The sequence below is a fragment of the Barbus barbus genome (genome assembly GCF_936440315.1).
Source record: "Barbus barbus genome assembly, chromosome: 48".
In the NCBI taxonomy this organism is placed as follows: domain Eukaryota; kingdom Metazoa; phylum Chordata; class Actinopteri; order Cypriniformes; family Cyprinidae; genus Barbus; species Barbus barbus.
Window position 1 is genome coordinate 20,998,360 of NC_136726.1, and position 26,018 is coordinate 21,024,377.

The 26,018-nt window shown below is 41.7% G+C and overlaps 1 protein-coding gene and 1 long non-coding RNA gene across 2 annotated transcripts; one reads left to right on the forward strand and one right to left on the reverse strand.

The window, feature by feature from the left end:
• Positions 1–3,998: 3,998 nt before the first annotated feature.
• On the reverse strand, positions 3,999–8,844 carry LOC306867039 (uncharacterized protein; the record flags this gene model as incomplete). The annotated part of the gene is made up of 3 exons (XM_079412503.1): positions 3,999–5,641; positions 6,520–6,593; positions 8,766–8,844. The coding sequence occupies 3 exons, from the start codon at positions 8,842–8,844 to the stop codon at positions 4,511–4,513; spliced, it is 1,284 nt and encodes a 427-aa protein (XP_079268629.1). The 3' UTR covers positions 3,999–4,510.
• Positions 8,845–15,419: 6,575 nt separating this feature from the next.
• LOC306866622 lies at positions 15,420–22,735 on the forward strand. The gene is made up of 11 exons (XR_013783951.1): positions 15,420–15,505; positions 15,934–16,022; positions 16,352–16,437; positions 17,307–17,334; positions 17,556–17,653; positions 20,286–20,405; positions 20,635–20,653; positions 20,811–20,873; positions 21,300–21,357; positions 21,448–21,554; positions 21,634–22,735. It is a non-coding gene; the product is annotated as an uncharacterized lncRNA (long non-coding RNA).
• The last annotated feature ends 3,283 nt before the right edge of the window (positions 22,736–26,018 follow it).

Sequence of the window (26,018 nt, forward strand, 5' to 3'; positions counted from 1 at the left end):
CACTGATCAAGGAACCATTTAATACCACTGATATTATTTGAACATTTTGGATGTCTTTTTTAAACATCCGATAGCGAAAGGCGCAGCACACCTTACCCTGATCACAAATTCATAGTTTACCCACCTCTTATTTTAACCACCACAATCCTGTTTATAACTTTGTAAGTCATGTTTCATAATCTCCTTAATGCCTATCACATATATTGTATTGTGTAAGCATACTTGGCTTTGGATGCTACATACCATAATCATAAACATATCTGTCTGTTTGATTACAGGTGCTGTGAGGAAAAACGCGGTGACACAGTCAGCCACGGACGCAGAGGTCACCAAGCACGCAATCAGGTGGTTCAACCTGGCGACGGATCGGGCAACGAGGAGACGTGTCCCGCCTCCATCCACACAAATGGAGTAATTGGAGAAATAAGCAATAAAACTTTTTATTGAAATTCTTGTCGTTCACCAGTTATTAATTTTCTGATATTTTAGCTGTGTATAGTGCAGCATTTCATTGAAGTTGTAGCCTAATAGATAAAATATTTAGTTTGCACCGACCTAGGCCTATAAAGCACTAAATTAGGTTTTGACCACAAAATGAATGTAGAGTAGCCTCGCCAACATAGGCTACTTAACAAAAACAGAATAGGCTATAACCTATAACTGTCCATAAATTTAAATATCAATTTAATATTTCCATTGAGTAGAGATTACTTTTGTACAGTAAACTGATGTCTTGACTTGAACCTTTTCTGTTAGGCCTATTTTCAATATTGTTAGGTTAAAAATACAAGGCAATGCAGATTTAATCTTAGGCCTATATTGCTGTAGTAGCCTAGGCCTAGTGATGGTTTTAGTTTTATCCTAAAGCAAGAACAAAAGGGATTTTGAAAATTAGATAAACGGGTCCCAAACGGATCCGGGCCAGATGAGCCAGGGTTTTTATGAATCCGTTGCGGGTCCGCGGCGGATACATGCATTAATTTGCTGGTCCCAAATGGACCCGCCGCGGAGGTAAGGTTTTAATCGTGGATGCAGCGCGGAGCCACGGCGGATCCGCGATCCGCCTACGTTGCGGATCCGTCACTGCGCGCAAGTGGACGCCGATACGGGTCCGTTTCGCGGGTCCGTTTCGGAAGCCGCGGTACCTCCGCGGCCGATCCGCCGCGGACTCCTTTTGCTGTGTGGGTTGATTCAGATCGGGACTTCGGTGCGTGTTCGTGAATCATTTGATTCAGATCGGGACTTCGGTGCGTGTTCGTGAATCATTTGATACTTCGGTGCGTGTTCGTGAATCATTTGATTCAGATCGGGACTTTGGTGCGTGTTCGTGAATCCTTTGATTCAGATCGGGACTTCGGTGCGTGTTCGTGAATCATTTGATACTTCGGTGCGTGTTCGTGAATCCTTTGATTCAGATCGGGACTTCGGTGCGTGTTCGTGAATCCATTGATTCAGATCGGGACTTCGGTGCGTGTTCGTGAATCATTTGATACTTCGGTGCGTGTTCGTGAATCCTTTGATTCAGATCGGGACTTCGGTGCGTGTTCGTGAATCCATTGATTCAGATCGGGACTTCGGTGCGTGTTCGTGAATCATTTGATACTTCGGTGCGTGTTCGTGAATCATTTGATTCAGATTGGGACTTCGGTGCGTGTTCGTGAATCATTTGATACTTCGGTGCGTGTTCGTGAATCATTTGATTCAGATCGGGACTTCGGTGCGTGTTCGTGAATCCATTGATTCAGATCGGGACTTCGGTGCGTGTTCGTGAATCATTTGATAGTGCGTGTTCGTGAATCATTTGATTCAGATTGGGACTTCGGTGCGTGTTCGTGAATCATTTGATACTTCGGTGCGTGTTCGTGAATCATTTGATTCAGATCGGGACTTCGGTGCGTGTTCGTGAATCATTTGATACTTCGGTGCGTGTTCGTGAATCATTTGATTCAGATCGGGACTTCGGTGCGTGTTCGTGAATCATTTGAAACTTCGGTGCGTGTTCGTGAATCCTTTGATACTTCGGTGCGTGTTCGTGAATCATTTGATTCAGATCGGGACTTCGGTGCGTGTTCGTGAATCCATTGATTCAGATCGGGACTTCGGTGCGTGTTCGTGAATCATTTGATTCAGATCGGGACTTCGGTGCGTGTTCGTGAATCCTTTGATTCAGATCGGGACTTCGGTGCGTGTTCGTGAATCATTTGATACTTCGGTGCGTGTTCGTGAATCCTTTGATTCAGATCGGGACTTCGGTGCGTGTTCGTGAATCCTTTGATTCAGATCGGGACTTCGGTGCGTGTTCGTGAATCATTTGATACTTCGGTGCGTGTTCGTGAATCATTTGATTCAGATCGGGACTTCGGTGCGTGTTCGTGAATCCATTGATTCAGATCGGGACTTCGGTGCGTGTTCGTGAATCATTTGATACTTCGGTGCGTGTTCGTGAATCATTTGATTCAGATCGGGACTTCGGTGCGTGTTCGTGAATCCTTTGATTCAGATCGGGACTTCGGTGCGTGTTCGTGAATCATTTGATACTTCGGTGCGTGTTCGTGAATCATTTGATACTTCGGTGCGTGTTCGTGAATCATTTGATTCAGATCGGGACTTCGGTGCGTGTTCGTGAATCATTTGATACTTCGGTGCGTGTTCGTGAATCTATTGATTCAGATCGGGACTTCGGTGCGTGTTCGTGAATCATTTGATACTTCGGTGCGTGTTCGTGAATCATTTGATACTTCGGTGCGTGTTCGTGAATCATTTGATTCAGATCGGGACTTCGGTGCGTGTTCGTGAATCCATTGATTCAGATCGGGACTTCGGTGCGTGTTCGTGAATCATTTGATACTTCGGTGCGTGTTCGTGAATCATTTGATTCAGATTGGGACTTCGGTGCGTGTTCGTGAATCATTTGATACTTCGGTGCGTGTTCGTGAATCATTTGATTCAGATCGGGACTTCGGTGCGTGTTCGTGAATCATTTGATTCAGATCGGGACTTCGGTGCGTGTTCGTGAATCATTTGAAACTTCGGTGCGTGTTCGTGAATCCTTTGATACTTCGGTGCGTGTTCGTGAATCATTTGATTCAGATCGGGACTTCAGTGCGTGTTCGTGAATCCATTGATTCAGATCGGGACTTCGGTGCGTGTTCGTGAATCATTTGATTCAGATCGGGACTTCGGTGCGTGTTCGTGAATCCATTGATTCAGATCGGGACTTCGGTGCGTGTTCGTGAATCCTTTGATTCAGATCGGGACTTCGGTGCGTGTTCGTGAATCATTTGATACTTCGGTGCGTGTTCGTGAATCATTTGATTCAGATCGGGACTTCGGTGCGTGTTCGTGAATCATTTGATACTTCGGTGCGTGTTCGTGAATCATTTGATTCAGATCGGGACTTCGCCCAGCCAACATTCTATCACGGGTCCCGTGTGGGCCCCATATGGGCTGTAAATATGGGCCCTACATGGGTTTGTCCATGGGTTCCATGTGGGCCCCATCTGAATCTCATATGGGGCCTGACTGGGACTAATGTGGGGCCCAACTGGGCAACACATATAAGACCCATATTGGTCCCACTTATGACCAAGCTAACAATCCAAGGTGGGGCCAATATGGGGCCTAGATGGGTTTGTCCGCAGGTTCCACTTGGGACCTTTATGAATTAGCCCACATAAATCTCATATAGAACCTGAATGGGGCCCAACTGGGCAACATAAGTTTTGAAACCCATATGGCATACACCCAGTATATGTGCCTGTTCTTATGAGGTTTTTTGACGCATCAAGCCTGAACAGTATTTATAATTATCAATTCTAATTTACCTGTGATATAAGAAAAATAAAAAATAAATGAATAATAAATGCAAAATCTGTATTTTAGTTAGGTAAATACCTTTTTTTTTGCTTGAATATTCCACTGTTATTAATCTACAAAATCTCAACACATGAAAGGTGTAATTAAAAAAAAAAATAAATCAGAAATTAAAATGTAAAAATACAGTATATCAAATACTTTATTTTAATTCAGACATTTTCAATAAAACTTGAAGTTTTTGTAAAGTGTTAAACACCAACGTTACCAGTTTAATTTAAAACAGGGTGATACTATCCCAACAGTTGATTTCACATAACCAAACTTATTTAACAATTAAAAAAATTAATAAAAAAAAAAAATCAGTCAAGAAAAGAAAACTAGTGTTACTCCAAACCCATAAGAAATTATTTCATTTTTTAATTCAAGTGGTCTGAAAAGTCATGAATAGACTTTCAATGGAGAGACAGAAATGTCTTAATCTCATAAAAAAAAAAAAAAAAAAAAAATTGCGTTTGGTCTCATACTGTATCGTGTATCTTATCAGTGTCTGCACTTGCTTGGCCATTTTTTGTGATTAATAGGAAAGTGGGTTCAAGCGCCAGCAGAAGGCAGTGTAATGAAATAGTCTTTAAGAGATGCAGTCTATCAGCGGAAGTTCAAATCAGCTCGTAAGTGTAACCCCAGTTTAATTGTCTCAGTGTTTAGCCGTTGCTAGGAAACGCTTATTTTTTTTACTGTGTTGAGAGTTGCTGAAATCGCGTACTGTAGCGGTGACTCTGAGCGGCAGGTCCTGTAGCGGTGACTCTCTGAGCGGCAGGTCCTGCAGCGGTGACTCTCTGAGCGGCAGGTCCTGCAGCGGTGACTCTCTGAGCGGCAGGTCCTGCAGCGGTGACTCTCTGAGCGGCAGGTCCTGTAGCGGTGACTCTCTGAGCGGCAGGTCCTGCAGCGGTGACTCTCTGAGCGGCAGGTCCTGCAGCGGTGACTCTCTGAGCGGCAGGTCCTGTAGCGGTGACTCTCTGAGCGGCAGGTCCTGTAGCGGTGACTCTCTGAGCGGCAGGTCCTGCAGCGGTGACTCTCTGAGCGGCAGGTCCTGCAGCGGTGACTCTCTGAGCGGCAGGTCCTGCAGCGGTGACTCTCTGAGCGGCAGGTCCTGCAGCGGTGACTCTCTGAGCGGCAGGTCCTGCAGCGGTGACTCTCTGAGCGGCAGGTCCTGCAGCGGTGACTCTCTGAGCGGCAGGTCCTGTAGCGGTGACTCTCTGAGCGGCAGGTCCTGTAGCGGTGACTCTCTGAGCGGCAGGTCCTGTAGCGGTGACTCTCTGAGCGGCAGGTCCTGTAGCGGTGACTCTCTGAGCGGCAGGTCCTGTAGCGGTGACTCTCTGAGCGGCAGGTCCTGTAGCGGTGACTCTCTGAGCGGCAGGTCCTGCAGCGGTGACTCTCTGAGCGGCAGGTCCTGCAGCGGTGACTCTCTGAGCGGCAGGTCCTGTAGCGGTGACTCTCTGAGCGGCAGGTCCTGTAGCGGTGACTCTCTGAGCGGCAGGTCCTGTAGCGGTGACTCTCTGAGCGGCAGGTCCTGTAGCGGCAGGTCCTGCAGCGGTGACTCTCTGAGCGGCAGGTCCTGTAGCGGTGACTCTCTGAGCGGCAGGTCCTGTAGCGGTGACTCTCTGAGCGGCAGGTCCTGTAGCGGCAGGTCCTGCAGCGGTGACTCTCTGAGCGGCAGGTCCTGTAGCGGTGACTCTCTGAGCGGCAGGTCCTGTAGCGGCAGGTCCTGTAGCGATGACTCTCTGAGCGGCAGGTCCTGCAGCGGTGACTCTCTGAGCGGCAGGTCCTGTAGCAATCGATGTATAAAATCATGTATAAATGTGGCTGACATCAATGTATAAATTCATTTATAATCCTTTATAAATTGCTTAAGAGCATTATCAAACTTCTAACTGCAGTACATACACACACGTATACATTAAAACGTATACATTACTTTTAAAATACTTAAAAAGAATTGTATGTGTGTGTATTACAGTTTAAAGCGTCTATTAGAGATTGTCATCTTTTGATATAGTTTATTTTGCTGTATTTTCATATACATGCGTAGCACAGTACTACTCAAAGAAACATGCATGAATGAGAAAGTGAAGTGTTTAATTAGGCTAGTCATTTAGCCCCAATATGCTGAAAAATAGCTGTGGGCTCATTGAGGTGTTCACGCATGCGCGAGGCGCGCGCACAGAAAGGCCTAAAGAGAACGGTGGTCTCAAAACTGTTTGAAATCCACCCTACCTGGCGTCCGAAAGCAGCATTTGTCCGCTTTTAGGAGCAAGTTATGTCAGATACTTTAAAAACTCAGTATTTTGCCATTCAAACACGGTTATTATAATAAATTGTGTGGAAATTCCGTTTTCCCTCAGATGAAAAAATGGCGGCTAGACGGCCACAAAATGCATCAGTAAAGCATAAAATAAACAACAATTGAGATTCCTACTTCATTAACATCAGGCAAAAAACAAAACTACACCTTACCGTCAACGAAAAATACATGTTTTAAGATTATGCAGACATTTTAGCGAGTACGCGGCCAGAAAAACAAAAATACAACATCATTATTTTAAAGGCTACATTACTTTAAAGGTAATTTATACTGTCAAAACAATGTTTCCAATACTTGCAAACGTGGATAATAAAATCATTTCTTGAAAATATGCATTTTACCTGCTTATTTTCGCTCCAATTGGTCCTCTGTGAACTGATAAAAGTGACTCTGGTCGTGCTGTCGCTCCACTGTGCTTAGAAGAGAATGTATCCTTGCGCCAGAGCGGGAATTTTTTTCTAATATTTAAAATCTTTACAGTTATAAATTTAAATGTACGCTTATTTTCAGTAAAGATCAATAACATATATTATGATATGATACTATGTGAAAAAAAAATCCAAACTAAAAACTGAATGTAACAGGACTACTTTGTCAAGCGGAAGGGGTTGTCAGAAGATCATTTGAGAGTGTACGTCCTGTTTGAGACCGATATACAGGTCCTTTTCAAAAAATTAGCATATTGTGATAAAGTTCATTATTTTCTGTAATGTACTGATAAACATTAGACTTTCATATATTTTAGATTCATTACAACACAACTGAAGTAGTTCAAGCCTTTTATTGTTTTAATATTGATGATTTTGGCATACAGCTCATGAAAACCCAAAATTCCTATCTCAAAAAATTAGCATATTTCATCCGACCAATAAAAGAAAAGTGTTTTTAATACAAAAAAAGTCAACCTTCAAATAATTATGTTCAGTTATGCACTCAATACTTGGTCGGGAATCCTTTTGCAGAAATGACTGCTTCAATGCGGCGTGGCATGGAGGCAATCAGCCTGTGGCACTGCTGAGGTGTTATGGAGGCCCAGGATGCTTCGATAGCGGCCTTAAGCTCATCCAGAGTGTTGGGTCTTGCGTCTCTCAACTTTCTCTTCACAATATCCCACAGATTCTCTATGGGGTTCAGGTCAGGAGAGTTGGCAGGCCAATTGAGCACAGTAATACCATGGTCAGTAAACCATTTACCAGTGGTTTTGGCACTGTGAGCAGGTGCCAGGTCGTGCTGAAAAAATGAAATCATCTCCATAAAGCTTTTCAGCAGATGGAAGCATGAAGTGCTCCAAAATCTCCTGATAGCTAGCTGCATTGACCCTGCCCTTGATAAAACACAGTGGACCAACACCAGCATCACTGACTGTGGGTACTTGACACTGGACTTCAGGCATTTTGGCATTTCCCTCTCCCCAGTCTTCCTCCAGACTCTGGCACCTTGATTTCCGAATGACATGCAAAATTTGCTTTCATCCGAAAAAAGTACTTTGGACCACTGAGCAACAGTCCAGTGCTGCTTCTCTGTAGCCCAGGTCTGTTTCTGGTTCAAAAGTGGCTTGACCTGGGGAATGCGGCACCTGTAGCCCATTTCCTGCACACGCCTGTACACGGTGGCTCTGGATGTTTCTACTCCAGACTCAGTCCACTGCTTCCGCAGGTCCCCCAAGGTCTGGAATCGGTCCTTCTCCACAATCTTCCTCAGGGTCCGGTCACCTCTTCTCGTTGTGCTGCGTTTTCTGCCACACTTTTTCCTTCCCACAGACTTCCCACTGAGGTGCCTTGATACAGCACTCTGGGAACAGCCTATTCGTTCAGAAATGTCTTTCTGTGTCTTACCCTCTTGCTTGAGGGTGTCAATGATGGCCTTCTGGACAGCAGTCAGGTCGGCAGTCTTACCCATGATTGCGGTTTTGAGTAATGAACCAGGCTGGGAGTTTTTAAAAGCCTCAGGAATCTTTTGCAGGTGTTTAGAGTTAATTAGTTGATTCAGATGATTAGGTTAATAGCTCGTTTAGAGAACCTTTTCATGATATGCTAATTTTTTGAGATAGGAATTTTGGGTTTTCATGAGCTGTATGCCAAAATCATCAATATTAAAACAATAAAAGGCTTGAACTACTTCAGTTGTGTTGTAATGAATCTAAAATATATGAAAGTCTAATGTTTATCAGTACATTACAGAAAATAATGAACTTTATCACAATATGCTAATTTTTTGAAAAGGACCCGTAAGTCCAGAGTTTGGAATTTGTAAAAACAAATAATAAAAAAAATTCTAGAGTTTGTGTTTGCAATTGTCCCTGCTAAAATGTGCGCAGTAAAAGAAAAGTGCATTTTGATAAATGCACAGGGTACATTGTAATATTGATAATTCACACATTTTCATTTGAAAAAATGAGCTATTTTGATCAGATCCATAAAATATTAAACAGTTATATTTCTTGTTTAAAAAGTGACCATTAACCAAAAGTTTAGAGGTGTAAAGATGTTTTTAAGTGTGAAATCATTTTGCCCACATAGATCCCACGATGGTCCCATATGTTCAAATCTATATGGGTCCCACATTGTGAAAAACATATGGGACCCACATAAATTGCCCATTTTCAGCCCATGCCCACATAGATCCCATGAAGGTCCCATATGTCCAAACCTATATGGGTCCCACATTGTGAAAAACATATGAGACCCACATAAGTTTCCCCATTTTCAGCCCATGCCCACATAGATCCCATGAAGGTCCCATATGTCCAAACCTATATGGGTCCCACATTGTGAAAAACATATGGGACCCACATAAATTGCCCATTTTCAGCCCATGCCCACATGGAACCCATGCTGCCCGGGTATAACCTACATGGGGCCCACATATCAATGTTGGCTGGGCGGTGCGTGTTCGTGAATCCTTTGATTCAGATCGGGACTTCGGTGCGTGTTCGTGAATCATTTGATACTTCGGTGCGTGTTCGTGAATCATTTGATTCAGATCGGGACTTCGGTGCGTGTTCGTGAATCATTTGATTCAGATCGGGACTTCGGTGCGTGTTCGTGAATCATTTGATACTTCGGTGCGTGTTCGTGAATCATTTGATTCAGATCGGGACTTCGGTGCGTGTTCGTGAATCCATTGATTCAGATCGGGACTTCGGTGCGTGTTCGTGAATCATTTGATACTTCGGTGCGTGTTCGTGAATCATTTGATACTTCGGTGCGTGTTCGTGAATCATTTGATTCAGATCGGGACTTCGGTGCGTGTTCGTGAATCCATTGATTCAGATCGGGACTTCGGTGCGTGTTCGTGAATCATTTGATACTTCGGTGCGTGTTCGTGAATCATTTGATACTTCGGTGCGTGTTCGTGAATCATTTGATTCAGATCGGGACTTCGGTGCGTGTTCGTGAATCATTTGATACTTCGGTGCGTGTTCGTGAATCATTTGATACTTCGGTGCGTGTTCGTGAATCATTTGATTCAGATCGGGACTTCGGTGCGTGTTCGTGAATCCATTGATTCAGATCGGGACTTCGGTGCGTGTTCGTGAATCATTTGATACTTCGGTGCGTGTTCGTGAATCATTTGATTCAGATTGGGACTTCGGTGCGTGTTCGTGAATCATTTGATACTTCGGTGCGTGTTCGTGAATCATTTGATTCAGATCGGGACTTCGGTGCGTGTTCGTGAATCCTTTGATTCAGATCGGGACTTCGGTGCGTGTTCGTGAATCATTTGAAACTTCGGTGCGTGTTCGTGAATCCTTTGATACTTCGGTGCGTGTTCGTGAATCATTTGATTCAGATCGGGACTTCAGTGCGTGTTCGTGAATCCATTGATTCAGATCGGGACTTCGGTGCGTGTTCGTGAATCATTTGATTCAGATCGGGACTTCGGTGCGTGTTCGTGAATCATTTGATTCAGATCGGGACTTCGGTGCGTGTTCGTGAATCATTTGATTCAGATCGGGACTTCGGTGCGTGTTCGTGAATCCTTTGATTCAGATCGGGACTTCGGTGCGTGTTCGTGAATCATTTGATACTTCGGTGCGTGTTCGTGAATCATTTGATTCAGATCGGGACTTCGGTGCGTGTTCGTGAATCCTTTGATTCAGATCGGGACTTCGGTGCGTGTTCGTGAATCATTTGATACTTCGGTGCGTGTTCGTGAATCCTTTGATTCAGATCGGGACTTCGGTGCGTGTTCGTGAATCCTTTGATTCAGATCGGGACTTCGGTGCGTGTTCGTGAATCATTTGATACTTCGGTGCGTGTTCGTGAATCATTTGATTCAGATCGGGACTTCGGTGCGTGTTCGTGAATCCTTTGATTCAGATCGGGACTTCGGTGCGTGTTCGTGAATCCTTTGATTCAGATCGGGACTTCGGTGCGTGTTCGTCAATCATTTGATACTTCGGTGCGTGTTCGTGAATCCTTTGATTCAGATCGGGACTTCGGTGCGTGTTCGTGAATCCTTTGATTCAGATCGGGACTTCGGTGCGTGTTCGTGAATCATTTGATACTTCGGTGCGTGTTCGTGAATCATTTGATACTTCGGTGCGTGTTCGTGAATCATTTGATTCAGATCGGGACTTCGGTGCGTGTTCGTGAATCCTTTGATTCAGATCGGGACTTCGGTGCGTGTTCGTGAATCATTTGATACTTCGGTGCGTGTTCGTGAATCATTTGATACTTCGGTGCGTGTTCGTGAATCATTTGATTCAGATCGGGACTTCGGTGCGTGTTCGTGAATCATTTGATACTTCGGTGCGTGTTCGTGAATCATTTGATACTTCGGTGCGTGTTCGTGAATCATTTGATTCAGATCGGGACTTCGGTGCGTGTTCGTGAATCATTTGATACTTCGGTGCGTGTTCGTGAATCATTTGATTCAGATCGGGACTTCGGTGCGTGTTCGTGAATCATTTGATACTTCGGTGCGTGTTCGTGAATCATTTGACACTTCGGTGCGTGTTCGTGAATCCTTTGATTCAGATCGGGACTTCGGTGCGTGTTCGTGAATCCTTTGATTCAGATCGGGACTTCGGTGCGTGTTCGTGAATCATTTGATACTTCGGTGCGTGTTCGTGAATCATTTGATACTTCGGTGCGTGTTCGTGAATCATTTGATTCAGATCGGGACTTCGGTGCGTGTTCGTGAATCATTTGATACTTCGGTGCGTGTTCGTGAATCATTTGATACTTCGGTGCGTGTTCGTGAATCATTTGATTCAGATCGGGACTTCGGTGCGTGTTCGTGAATCCTTTGATTCAGATCGGGACTTCGGTGCGTGTTCGTGAATCATTTGATTCAGATCGGGACTTCGGTGCGTGTTCGTGAATCCTTTGATTCAGATCGGGACTTCGGTGCGTGTTCGTGAATCATTTGATACTTCGGTGCGTGTTCGTGAATCATTTGATACTTCGGTGCGTGTTCGTGAATCATTTGATTCAGATCGGGACTTCGGTGCGTGTTCGTGAATCATTTGATACTTCGGTGCGTGTTCGTGAATCATTTGATACTTCGGTGCGTGTTCGTGAATCATTTGATTCAGATCGGGACTTCGGTGCGTGTTCGTGAATCATTTGATACTTCGGTGCGTGTTCGTGAATCCTTTGATTCAGATCGGGACTTCGGTGCGTGTTCGTGAATCCTTTGATTCAGATCGAGACTTCGGTGCGTGTTCGTGAATCCTTTGATTCAGGTCGGGACTTCGGTGCGTGTTCGTGAATCCTTTGATTCAGATCGGGACTTCGGTGCGTGTTCGTGAATCATTTGATTCAGATCGGGACTTCGGTGCGTGTTCGTGAATCATTTGATACTTCGGTGCGTGTTCGTGAATCCTTTGATTCAGATCGGGACTTCGGTGCGTGTTCGTGAATCCTTTGATTCAGATCGGGACTTTGGTGCGTGTTCGTGAATCATTTGATTCAGGTCGGGACTTCGGTGCGTGTTCGTGAATCCTTTGATTCAGATCGGGACTTCGGTGCGTGTTCGTGAATCATTTGATTCAGATCGGGACTTCGGTGCGTGTTCGTGAATCCTTTGACACTTCGGTGCGTGTTCGTGAATCCTTTGATTCAGATCGGGACTTCGGTGCGTGTTCGTGAATCCTTTGATTCAGATCGGGACTTCGGTGCGTGTTCGTGAATCATTTCCCAGCAAACACAGAATGTTGTGACGACGTCGTCAGTTCGTCGTCCTTTGGTCAGCGCGACATTACTTTAATCAAATCAAATCAAATCACTTTTATTGTCACATCACCACAGCACATGTGCCTTCGTGAGTGAAATTCTTGAGAGCGTGCTCCAGACACTGCAGAAACAATTTACATATAGACATTACCATACATACGTACAGACTTATACAGATGACAATGTGTAATATACACATACGTATACTCAGTACACACAGTGTACTATTAGACAGACATACAGTTACCGATACACATTATACACAGTATGTAGTACACATTCTACGTTATATACACACAGTAATATGCGAAGATGCAGCAGATTATATATAAACCGGATGTGCAAATGTCATGGATGTGCATTGGATGGTATCCGGTGCTGGCAAAAAGATTGTTGTATTTGTGCAGTAGTGTACTGGTAGTCCAGTTTGAACTGTATGGAATTAAAGTGCAGTGCGTGGTATATTGTAAAGTGGGAGTGTGCTGTAGGGTGTATTAATTTCGACTGTTCATTAGCCTGATAGCCTGAGGAAAAAAGCTATCCCTCAGTCGGCTAGTGCGGGATCGGATGCTGCGGAGACGTCTTCCTGAGGGCAGCAGAGAGAGCAGTCTGTGGGACGGGTGGCTGGAGTCATTGATGATCCTCCGGGCTTTCTTTATACACCGCCTGGTGTAGATGTCCTGGAGGGAGGGAAGCTCACCTCCAACAATGTGACGGGCAGTTCGCACGACCCTTTGCAGAGCTTTGCGGTTGCCAGCAGTGCTGTTTCCAAACCAGGCGGTGATGCAGCCGGTCAGGATGCTCTCCACAGTGCAGGTGTAGAATGATCTGAGGATGCTGGGGCTCATTCCAAACTTCCTCAGCCGTCTCAGGAAGAAGAGGCGTTGGTGTGTCTTCTTCAGCACTGCATCTGTGTGAGCGGACCATGTGAGATCCTCAGTGATGTGATACTGTTTAGTGCTCCACAATTTAGTGCTCCACAATAATTGCATATTTTGTGTGTATGTATATTTATTTATAAAGTATAACAATAAACAGGTTAAACACTGATTCAGTAACTTTGCCATTGGGTTTACCACCATTTACTTCTTATAACCCCCACCCCCAGCTCTTCCTGGAGCATGTTTCAAGTGTTCCGCCATTGCTACATCAATTTCCAAGTCAGTAGCATTTGGGCTCCGTTTATGGCGACGTTGTGAGGACGTCGTGGTAAAGTTCCATTTTTTAGAATCTTGGCTAACGTTCCAGAAACGTCGTGGGCACGTCCTCAAAAGACGTCGCTAGTTAGTCCCATGGAGAACGTTATAGCGACGTGGTCAGCTGGTCTCTATAGTATAGGTCTACTGAAGTATTTTTACATGTTTGATATTTAATCGTCAAGACTGACATTCCATTCATACAAGCAAGATTGAACGTTCCTTAAAGATAAAATGTGTTTCTTTTCACCAAGTCAAATATAGACGACTACTTTTAATATAAGTGAAGAAATAGATGTAAATAGTTTCAAGTTATGTGTCACCGCACAAACCTGCACATCCCATAGATTATTTGTTATTAATATTCGCAAACTATATGTAAATAGGGATGCACCGAATCCAGGATTCGGATTCGGATTCGGCCGAATCCTGGGCTTTTTGACGGGGTTCGGTTTCGGCCGAAGCTTAGATTTATTTTCCACCGAAACCGAACCCTAGACTTGCGCTACGACGTCACACGGCTGTTCATTACGTGAAGGTGTTTACATAGGACCCGTTCGAATGTAGTAGCGTAAGAATCTGAAAATGGAACTCGTAAGCAAAAAAAGTTTTGTTTGGCAGTACTTTCAACCAAAAGAAGGCGATTCAAGTCGAGCTTTATGTTCAATTTGCAATGCCAATTTGTCTCGTGGTGGCAAGTACAGCCCTGCGCGGGACTGTTTTCTTCATCCCGCGCCCGCCGAATTTCTGACCATTACCGCCCGCTCCCGCAACGTGTGTGTTACACTCCCGCCCGCTCCCGCAATATGTATGTCCACTCCCGCCCGCAAAACTCTGAGAATTTATTCCCGCACGATAATAGAGATGCATTGATTTTGTGTCTTCTCCCGTCCCGCAGGAAAAAAAAACGTATTGTATTGCTATTATTAAAGAGATTCATGTTTGTTCCTTTCCCTGACCTGCATGTATTCTGACGCACTGGTAGGGAAGATGAATATAGCCTGGGCTATCGGGGACATCTAAAACGCTTAGGCTACCGCGCGTTTCTTTAGACTTCAAGTACTTTGATTTTGTTGACAATGACATCATGTCGCTAGGTTACCTCCCGATCCCGCAGTGTTTTTTTTTTAGCCGCCCATTCCCGCCCGCAGCAAAGTTCAAACCGCCCGCTCCCGCGAGATTTGCGTTGGGTCCCACGGGACCCGGCGGGGCCCAATCCCAATGCAGCACTCTAGTGGCAAGGACCCTAAGCAGTACACAACATCGCCGATGTTAAAACTAAGGATGCGAGTAGGATTCGGTATTCGGTTTCGGATTCGGCCGAATCTTAAACAGTGGATTCGGTATTCGGCCGAACCCCAAAAATCTGGATTCGGTGCATCCCTATATGTAAATATACTGTATATTTGGCACGGCAGTGGGTTATCTGGTTAAAAACGCTTGTGCTGTGTAGTACACCTGTTAATAATCATTTATATAATATGCCTAATGCATCCTTAAAAACATATTAAACATCTCAGTAGTTCAAAAACCATAATAAACTACCTTTATATAGCCCTATTAATAAATTCACATTAATTACACCCATAGGAATGTAGTTAACTATTAAATATATTGAAATACATTTTGAAAATATATTTTAAAAATACATAAAACAAAGTTTAAAAATTGTTCATGATGCATGTATTAATGTGTACGAAAAAAATATATTCATATTTATACGCCTTAGTTTTTAATCAATGTTTTTTCATTGTTATTTATACACCACGTTTACCATTTCTAAAGCTATTATGTTATATTATATTTACGTAAATTCTGCGTGACTTCTACGTGCTTTAATGTGCGCGCGCGCTGAGCTGGAGCGGAGGAAGTCACCATGGAAACGGGGCCTCAGCTCAACTGTCACACAACTAAACGCCGTCTCTCACTGTTGTTTTCACTAATTTCAGGTAAGTTTAGTCTCTAAAATTCCACAAATAGTACATACAAGTGTTCCTGACACTTTCTTTCATGTAAATGACACGCTTTTGTTGAATATTTACTTTAAAGAAACGGTTTAGTGTCTTCGGGAAAAGTCCGTTAGCATCTCAACCGTGAGGCTAACTATAAGAGGTAGCATAACTATAGACTTGAGCTCTTGTTTCTGAAAGTTTGGGCTTTTAATGTCATCGTATGTGTAGATGAGCGTTTTTTATATAAAGGTTTTGCTGGCAAGTTGTCAAAGGATGAATGGAAGTAAACTAATTTAACCTAAAAGTATGTAAGGTTACTGTACAGTTAATCTGATACATCACTTACACAGAGCGTGAAAATGGGCTGAAACTTAAAACAGGTTTTGATCTTTAAACACATATTGATACTTGTTCTGTGATTTCAGAGGTGTCAGAAAAAAACCTCTACGACACAGAAGTTCCTGATTTAAACAATTTCTGAAGGGAGCTGCAGACAGAGAAATAGAAAACACAGGTGATCTGAGAAAGCTTAAATAACTTTATATGCATCTTTCACAACATATTTTGCCTTTATCACCATTCATCTGTAATTTTCCTTTGCAAAATTGTGTGTGTGTGTTTGCTTGTTAGTTACTTTAAAAAGGCTTTGATGTCCAAACATAAGTAACACTGTAAGAGCATTACTAAATAAGTAAACCTAAAAATGTACATTCTGTTATTAAATTGTATATTCTGTAAATTATTATTTTTCTTTTCTGCATTTCACCTCTGCTATAGTTTAAATAAACCTGGCATTGTATAATAAATATTGTTGGCTCTGTGACAGATTGTTTATGTTCCTAGATTCTTCCACGCTGACGGCCGTGCTCTAGAGTTGGAACGTATCTCCTGTCGAAGAACATCTCTAGACATTATGAACCATATGACTTGTAAGTAATACCTCAAACATATACAGCCTAAAGTTTAAGGGTTAGATTTGTCATGTATTTGAAGAAGACTTTTATGCTCACCACTGCTGCATTTATTTGATTAAAATACAGTAAAACAGTAATATTGTGAAATTATTTCATATTTATATTCAAAATTTCAGTATGTTTTAAAAAGTGATTAAAGCTGAATTTTCTGCATCATTATGCCTGTCTTCAGTGTCACATGATCCTTCAGAAATCATGCTTTGCGAAAACAAGAATAAATGACATTTAACAATATATTCACATAGAAAAAAGTTATTTTAAATAATATTTCACATCATTGCTGTTTTTATTTATGATCAAATAAATGCTGTTTTCTTGGTGAACATAAAGAGACTTATTTCAAAAACATAAATAACTGACCACAATCTTTAATAACACAAGGGATTCGAATATTCATTCATTTATTCTAATACAATGCCAGAAGCTCTTAAAAATATTAACATAAATAGTTATCTTTTCCTCTGGTGATTTGTATTGTATACCCAGAATGCAATGCACAATGACTTAGATTCCCATTCTCTATACCCAAGCTAGACACTCTCACACCGTGTCTACACTGGACGCAACAAAGGGACCATTGAAAATCATTTGAACTTTGTGTCAGTATGTCATAAATAGAACGAGGCATCAGTTTACGGTCAGGGATTTGTTGTGTTGTGCCGCGCCGCACCGCATCCAGTGTAGACATCATCATATAATTATAGGTTCTATTGTATTTTGTTGCGCCGTCCGGTGTAGACATGGTGTTAGAACTCCTATTAAATATTGTTACATATGATGTATGTATGATGCCATCCATAACTGATAGAACGTTTCTATTTCAGAGACTGAAAATCATCAATAAACCAAAAGGTAATTATAACTTATTTGAAGAATAATAATAAGAATAACAAGAATAAATAAAAATGCATCCGTGACTTAATATTGCTTCTTATTTTTCAGTGGGTTGAAAGTTCTCATTAAACACATTGCTTTCCTCTCACCTTTGTGCATTTTCAGATGTTGTGCATATTTATGAATCATATTTGTTAACTTTATCTTGTCTTCTGTCTGTTTTTTTTTGTTTGGTTTAGCTCCAACCCCAATTAAGCAGACCTGAGCAGTTGATCAAGTATCACCAGAAACTCTGCAGAATGTTGGTCCTCCATGCCCAGAACTGGATACCAGTATTGTAAGTCATCAATCTAGAAGTCATCCTGCCTCTCTGAATTGTCATGCTAGGAGATCTCAACATTGTCTCTCAAGGTCCGCTTACATGCAGAGTTTTGCTCCAACCTAGTGCAGTGCACATGAACAAACTAATCAAGTTCTTCTGTTTTACTAAATATAAAGTCACAAACAGGTGAGCGTGATCAGGTGTGGACCTAAACTCTGGGTGTGAATCACTTAGGTCCCTTGCTCAGTAGTCAGTGGTTAAGGGCTGTCTCAATCACAAAATTTAGTTTGCTCTCTAAAAATGCTGTGAAAACCAGGAAGCATCGATGCTCACTATGTTCCCTTATAGGAAGTTCTGAAGCTCAAAACTTAAGAGATAATTCGCTACAAAATGACACGTGATAGAGTTTATATATTATATATATATATTATATTTCAGCATAAACATACATCACTAGACAGGTAATGTCTAATCTAGCAAATATTTCTTTATGACTGAAATCTTGCACATACATGTAACAAAGTGTTTATCATACTGTGCTGAAAAAAGCATAAAAAATATGTCAGTTATACTGTTGTGCATAAATGTCAGTAGTGATGTTGTACAATGAGGACAGAAATAGTCACCAGTGTGTAGTGAGCCACTGTGCTTACCAATGCCTGAATTTGTGTATTCATTCACAACCTAGCGAACAATATATTCATTCACAACCTAGCGAACTACGAAGCTGATTGAGACGCACCTGCCTCTGTATGACAGTGGACCTTGAGGGCCAGAGTTGAGAACCCCTGACATACTGATTAGTTAATAATCACTCATGAAGAATGAGTACACTTTAATTTGTACAGAGATATGCAATATTTGACTCATATTCAGTGATGCTATTATATTTTTTCCCATTTTGTTTGTGTGTCAATCACAGCTAAATAAAACCAAAGGCCATTTAGCCACAGGTCACTGCATCTTTTGCTGTGTAAGTTCTTTTTTTTTTTTATGTTAAACACATTCTCAGTATTATATTTGGTTTGGTTTTTATAACCATTTTAGAGTCACCGTTTCGGTACGGTTTTAATGTACTATCCTTTTAACATTTCAGCAGCTGACTGTTTTTTTTAGTACTTGCATAGTAATTTTAATTGTACCACATTTGCAATGCATATAGCAGGGCTCCAGACTAACTTTTGAGAGCAGTGGCACCAGCGCCACTGAGTTCTACAGATGGTGGCGCCAGAAGCAGATTTGGTAGCGCTTGGGGTGGTGTGTGGGCGGTATTAAAAATGAAGATAATTAAATCATAAAATTATTATAGTTTTGCATTAATAAGTGTAGTTACTAGTAATATTACACATTTATGTCTTGGTAATGCACATGTGACAGTAAAGCACTGAGCTTGAGTTAGGAAGCACAACATTTTTTATACTTTTATTAACAACAGTAACGGGCAAAATGTAAGTTTTATATAGAAAGTTAATATTCTACTCTTATTAAATGTACCATTATTCTTCTGTAGTATTATATGGAACTGACCAACAACTTCAGTGATTAAAAAAGGAGCTCTCTTGCTTTGTGTGATACAGTCAGAGAAGTTTGTTTTTCAAGGCACTTTGACTTTTCTTACTTTATACACAAAAAAGAGCAAACATTTACAAAATTTGTTTTCTTGTTGATTTAAAATTTTATAATAGTGATTTTATAATTTCAGAATATAAAGTAAAAAGTAGAAATGAATGACTAATAAGCCTATAAGTGTTCCTCTGCTTCCATCTACTGGTTATAGTGGTAATTTGATGCCCCCTTTTTTTAATTTTACAAATGTGTTTGTTTACCACAAAGTATATTTTGGTCACTCATCCCTTTAAAAATAAAATTTTTGTAATTGTATGCTTTTTAGAGTTTTAAAGTGCTGTAAATAGTTGTGTGAAATACTTAAATGTGCTTGAATTTCTCTCTCAAAAAGTTTGTACTGACCCTGAGATGCATAATGTAATGAAATTCAACTATTTCTGCCACAACACCATGTTTATAGTTAGCATTACTTCTGGTTATATGTCAGCACTGTTTATAACAGATTTCTGTGCAGAATTTGAATGCTTCTCGCTAGAGCTCACGACAACCTTACTCATTCTGCAGCAAATTCAAGTGCTTCTCACTGGATCTCTGAGCACTGTACAGTAACACGAAATCAACACTGCTTGCTGAGTAAACCTGTTCTGAGCTCGGAGAAGTTTGTTTGCTCTGCACTGATCCGAGCTGATAAACGGTCCGCGCTGCACAGCTCAAACGAGTAGCGCGGTTTCACTAGCTTTTGTTTCGCTTGCTGTTTGATGTTTCTCATATGCAACAGAAATAGCAGCGCTTATGAGCTGGGGCAATGTGATGGTCGTGCTAGTGCTCACAAAATTTACTCGCACCGGCAGAAAAATCGATCACAAAACAGTCTGGAGCCCTGTATAGGAAGTGACAAAAAACTGTGCTGAAAATTCTAGAAAACTGTTCTTATCCTGTAAGTCCCCACTCTTTTGTGCCCTGAGGTAGAAATGCCCTAACAGCAGGGACAACTCAAGTGTATACTTTACATTTTGGACAACCATTGTTTTTTATTATTATTATTTTTACATTTGGGTTATTGTTTTCTTTCTCACTTTAGATGCTGGTGAAAAAACGCCAGGCTAAAGCATTCAAAGTGGAAACTTCTGTCGTGGCTCAATAATGCAGGATTGGGATGGTGGAAGGAGCAGATGAACAGAGATCTGGCAGAAATCTACTGGTGCGCCTGAGGGAACCGATTTATCTAATGTCTTAGTTAAAGCAAAAATGTTCATCACTCACCTTCATGTCGTTCCAAACCTTTAAGACTTTTGTTCATCTTTGAAACATAAATGTAGATCTTTTGTATTTAATCATTATTATTTTCTCTACATATTAATAAATCAGTCTTTATTAGCTTTGGTAATTTATAACATGAAAATGAGTAATCTTTTCTGTCTTTTTTTCAGTTTCTACCATCTGATTGTTGTAAGTGATCTAGCAGTCTTCCTGCATCTGATTTATTATGTTCATCACATACTGAGATTACACATACAAACATTGATGAAAACAAGCATATTTTAATTTATACAGCTGTAACACACTAATATTCAGTCATGTTTCTCTCTTTTCCTTGTGTCAGCAGCAGCTAAATACAACCCAAAGGCTCTTTTAAGAGCCAGCCACAACACAGAGCATCTTTGACTTTGTAAGTATGTTCTAATTATCAGACACCCTCTCAGTATTTTGATTTAGATTTATTGATGCTACATCATGCAGCAAGTTCACCAGTGATGTCATAGCACAAAAAGCATAGTTCTTGTTAAAAAAACAAACAAACTGCATCTGTGATTTGCTACGTTAATCACATCCTGAATCAATACAGAGTTAATAATCTATGATGAAAACAAGCACATTTTAACTGACATAACTCCCAGGTAATCTACAGGGCTTGATTTCACCATTCAATTACTCATAAAGAGTAGATAATTAATAATCTAAGCAAGCATAATGTATGATTTAATGACTTCATATCAACATGATCAAAATGTATGTCGTAAAAACAAATGACGCTGTAACTTGATGTACAACATACACATTATAATATTTACATTTTATTTTGAAAATTGAAAAGGTCACAGACTTAAAGAAGGCTGGGGAGATTCAGTTTGAAGGAGGCAGCAATGAGCGAAGTAAGTTATTATCAAAAAGTTCTTTGGGAATGTGTGACTTCATAAGTTTAATTTTAATTTAAATGTAATGTACATTTACATTTTTCACAGCCTTTCTCTGGTCCTTCCACTGAAATGTAAGCAATATTAATAAGGCCTTTAAACTGGATGATGTCAGTGCAGACTTCAAAGAAGATGAAGAGGAGGAAATAGCCTAGGTTAGTCATACTAATATATATATATATATAAAACCTTATTTCATGAATATGACAGATTTTCTATTCCATCTTCTCCAAGATGTCCAGAGTGCACTAGAAGAACTCTTTCCAGAGGAACACATAGGAGCAAGCTTCATTTCACAGCAAAACACTGCACTGACCCTCAGTGTAAAGATCAAGAGTGAAGTGTCAGTCTACAGATGTTTAAGAAGACCCTGCTCTCTCGTGGGCAATAAGATGGTAAATTCTATTAAAAGATTCCAGTTTGCAAGGAATCTCCGACTCTGCACTAGAGGAACTCTTTGCTGAGGAAGATCAAGTGCTGAGGAGGAGCCTTGTTCTACAGCGAAACACTACATCAACCCTCCATGAAAAGATGAAGGTGAAGTGTCACCCTCCTGTCCTTCCCCCAGAAGAGCCTGCCTTCTGCTGCTGGGGTAAGAACGGCACTCTTCCTCTTCTCTCACAGCCGTCCAGCACCTCCTCAGCACTCTCTGAAAGAGTCTTCTCCACAGTCAGTAATCAGAGATCACAGATTCTCCTCAGAAAGTCAACATGCTCATTTTCCTAAACAAAAACTGTTTGTTTTTTGGGGTGGGCCAAATTATACAGGAGAGATGCTAGAAATCTCTATATTGCTCATTTGACATATCTTTACTCTTTATGAATGTTGTTATTTTCTTAATTTCTCTTCTGAGAAGCTCAAGAACTATGGTTCTTTGGTGATTGTAATATTGTTTAGATTTATCTTCTGATAGTGAAGCGGTATTAAAGCACATCACCACCAGACATCTGTATCAGGCGCCTCATAAAGGACATTCAGGAAACAATTTAACTTATATCTGCAAAGAAGTAATAATGAAGTATCTCCTGATTTGTTTCATATCTTTTTATCATGTCTTTATTTTTTGCATGAAATTATGGGGAGTTGTATCAATAAGAGTACTGATAATTATTGTTAATTTTCACTGATAACATCATTATTTAACTATGCCCATCCTTAATGAGACACAAACTTTCTCAGTTGATTATATTGTGCAATCTATGAATTGATGTGTTCAGTTTTCTGTGCTCATGACTTGGTAACACTTTGCATGGTTAAAGAATGGGTGTAATGTTCAAAATGTTTTGGTTTAGTATTTGTAGAAAGGAACACTGAATAAATGTTGATTCTTAAATGCATTGTGTTTTTGTGTATTTACTATTAGAATTTAATGTTTTTGAATTGGTTTGCACTGCATGCATGTAATGAATGTATTCACTATAAATCCCCTATAATTAGATTACTATTAGATTTTATAAGGTTTCATTTTTGCACCAAAGATGAGTTCTATGTGTATTTCAAGGTAATGTCGGAGCACATCCTCAGGACCCCGACTAAAGGTGAGGTGTAAATATGTGTATTTTGGTCGTTAGGACATACTTGGTACGTTGCTGCGACCAATATGATCCGGTAATGTCACGTCCTCACGACGTGCCAGTTTGGTCGTTAGGACGTACCCGCCACGTTCCAGCGACGTACCACTATAACGTCGCCACGACGTATATGGGAATCACAAAGTTACGTCGCTGGAACGTTATTTGGTACGTCGCTGCGACCAGGTAGAGTGACGTCCTCACGACGTTCCAGTTTGGTCGTTAGGACGTTCTCAGCACGTTCCAGCGACGTAACAAATAACGTTGCCACGACGTATATGGGAATCACAAAGTTACGTCGCTGGAACGTTATTTGGTACGTCGCAGCGACGTATATGGTCCGGTCCAGTTACGTCGTCACGACGTAACTATTGTTATTACTGAAATCTTATTACTAATTAGTTACACTACTAGTATCAACCCAGCTAACACAGTTGCGTCACGACGTAACTGTGTTAGCTGGGTTGATACTTCGGTGCGTGTTCGTGAATCCTTTGATTCAGATCGGGACTTCGGTGCGTGTTCGTGAATCCTTTGATTCAGATCGGGACTTCGGTGCGTGTTTGTGAATCATTTGATACTTCGGTGCGTGTTCGTGAATCCTTTGATTCAGATCGGGACTTCGGTGCGTGTTCGTGAATCATTTGATTCAGATCGGGACTTCGGTGCGTGTTCGTGAATCATTTGATACTTCGGTGCGTGTTCGTGAATCCTTTGATTCAGATCGGGACTTCGGTGCGTGTTCGTGAATCATTTGATTCAGATCGGGACTTCGGTGCGTGTTCGTGAATCATTTGATACTTCGGTGCGTGTTCGTGAATCCTTTGATTCAGATCGGGACTTCGGTGCGTGTTCGTGAATCATTTGATACTTCGGTGCGTGTTCGTGAATCCTTTGATTCAGATCGGGACTTCAGTGCGTGTTCGTGAATCCTTTGATTCAGATCGGGACTTCAGTGCGTGTTCGTGAATCCTTTGATTCAGATCGGGACTTCGGTGCGTGTTCGTGAATCATTTGATACTTCGGTGCGTGTTCGTGAATCCTTTGATTCAGATCGGGACTTCGGTGCGTGTTCGTGAATCATTTGATTCAGATCGGGACTTCGGTGCGTGTTCGTGAATCCTTTGATTCAGATCGGGACTTCGGTGCGTGTTCGTGAATCATTTGATACTTCGGTGCGTGTTCGTGAATCCTTTGATTCAGATCGGGACTTCGGTGCGTGTTCGTGAATCATTTGATTCAGATCGGGACTTCGGTGTGTGTTCGTGAATCATTTGATTCAGATCGGGACTTCAGTGCGTGTTCGTGAATCCTTTGATTCAGATCGGGACTTCGGTGCGTGTTCGTGAATCATTTGATACTTCGGTGCGTGTTCGTGAATCCTTTGATTCAGATCGGGACTTAAGTGCGTGTTCGTGAATCATTTGATTCAGATCGGGACTTCGGTGCGTGTTCGTGAATCATTTGATACTTCGGTGCGTATTCGTGAATCCTTTGATACTTCGGTGCGTGTTCGTGAATCCTTTGATTCAGATCGGGACTTCGGTGCGTGTTCGTGAATCCTTTGATTCAGATCGGGACTTCGGTGCGTGTTCGTGAATCATTTGATACTTCGGTGCGATCGTGAATCCTTTGATTCAGATCGGGACTTCGGTGCATGTTCGTGAATCATTTGATACTTCGGTGCGTGTTCGTGAATCCTTTGATTCAGATCGGGACTTAAGTGCGTGTTCGTGAATCATTTGATTCAGATCGGGACTTAAGTGCGTGTTCGTGAATCATTTGATTCAGATCGGGACTTCGGTGCATGTTCGTGAATCATTTGATACTTCGGTGCGTGTTCGTGAATCCTTTGATTCAGATCGGGACTTCGGTGCGTGTTCGTGAATCATTTGATACTTCGGTGCGTGTTCGTGAATCCTTTGATTCAGATCGGGACTTAAGTGCGTGTTCGTGAATCATTTGATTCAGATCGGGACTTCGGTGCGTGTTCGTGAATCATTTGATACTTCGGTGCGTATTCGTGAATCCTTTGATACTTCGGTGCGTGTTCGTGAATCCTTTGATTCAGATCGGGACTTCGGTGCGTGTTCGTGAATCCTTTGATTCAGATCGGGACTTCGGTGCGTGTTCGTGAATCATTTGATACTTCGGTGCGTTCGTGAATCCTTTGATTCAGATCGGGACTTCGGTGCGTGTTCGTGAATCATTTGATACTTCGGTGCATGTTCGTGAATCCTTTGATTCAGATCGGGACTTCGGTGCGTGTTCGTGAATCTTTTGATTCAGATCGGGACTTCGGTGCGTGTTCGTGAATCCTTTGATTCAGATCGGGACTTCGGTGCGTGTTCGTGAATCATTTGATACTTCGGTGCGTGTTCGTGAATCCTTTGATTCAGATCGGGACTTCGGTGCGTGTTCGTGAATCCTTTGATTCAGATCGGGACTTCGGTGCGTGTTCGTGAATCATTTGATACTTTGGTGCGTTCGTGAATCCTTTGATTCAGATCGGGACTTCGGTGCGTGTTCGTGAATCCTTTGATTCAGATCGGGACTTGGTGCGTGTTCGTGAATCCTTTGATTCAGATCGGGACTTCGGTGCGTGTTCGTGAATCCTTTGATACTTCGGTGCGTGTTCGTGAATCCTTTGATTCAGATCGGGACTTCGGTGCGTGTTCGTGAATCCTTTGATTCAGATCGGGACTTCGGTGCGTGTTCGTGAATCCTTTGATACTTCGGTGCGTGTTCGTGAATCCTTTGATTCAGATCGGGACTTCGGAGTAAATACAAATCACTTTTAACCATGGTTTTATTATAGTCTAGAGTTTTACTACAAATATCATGGTTAAACTATGGTGAGAGTAGCAAAACCATGGTTAATTTGTGGTTACCATTGGTTTTACTATGTTATTTTATCTTAAAAAGACACATAGGATAAATATAGAGATGAAGATTTGTTTGTTTAAGGATTAACAGAATTTTGGATAGTTTCCATGTACTTATCTCAACTTTGAATAAAGTTAAGAGAGGTTTAGAACCAGATTTTTG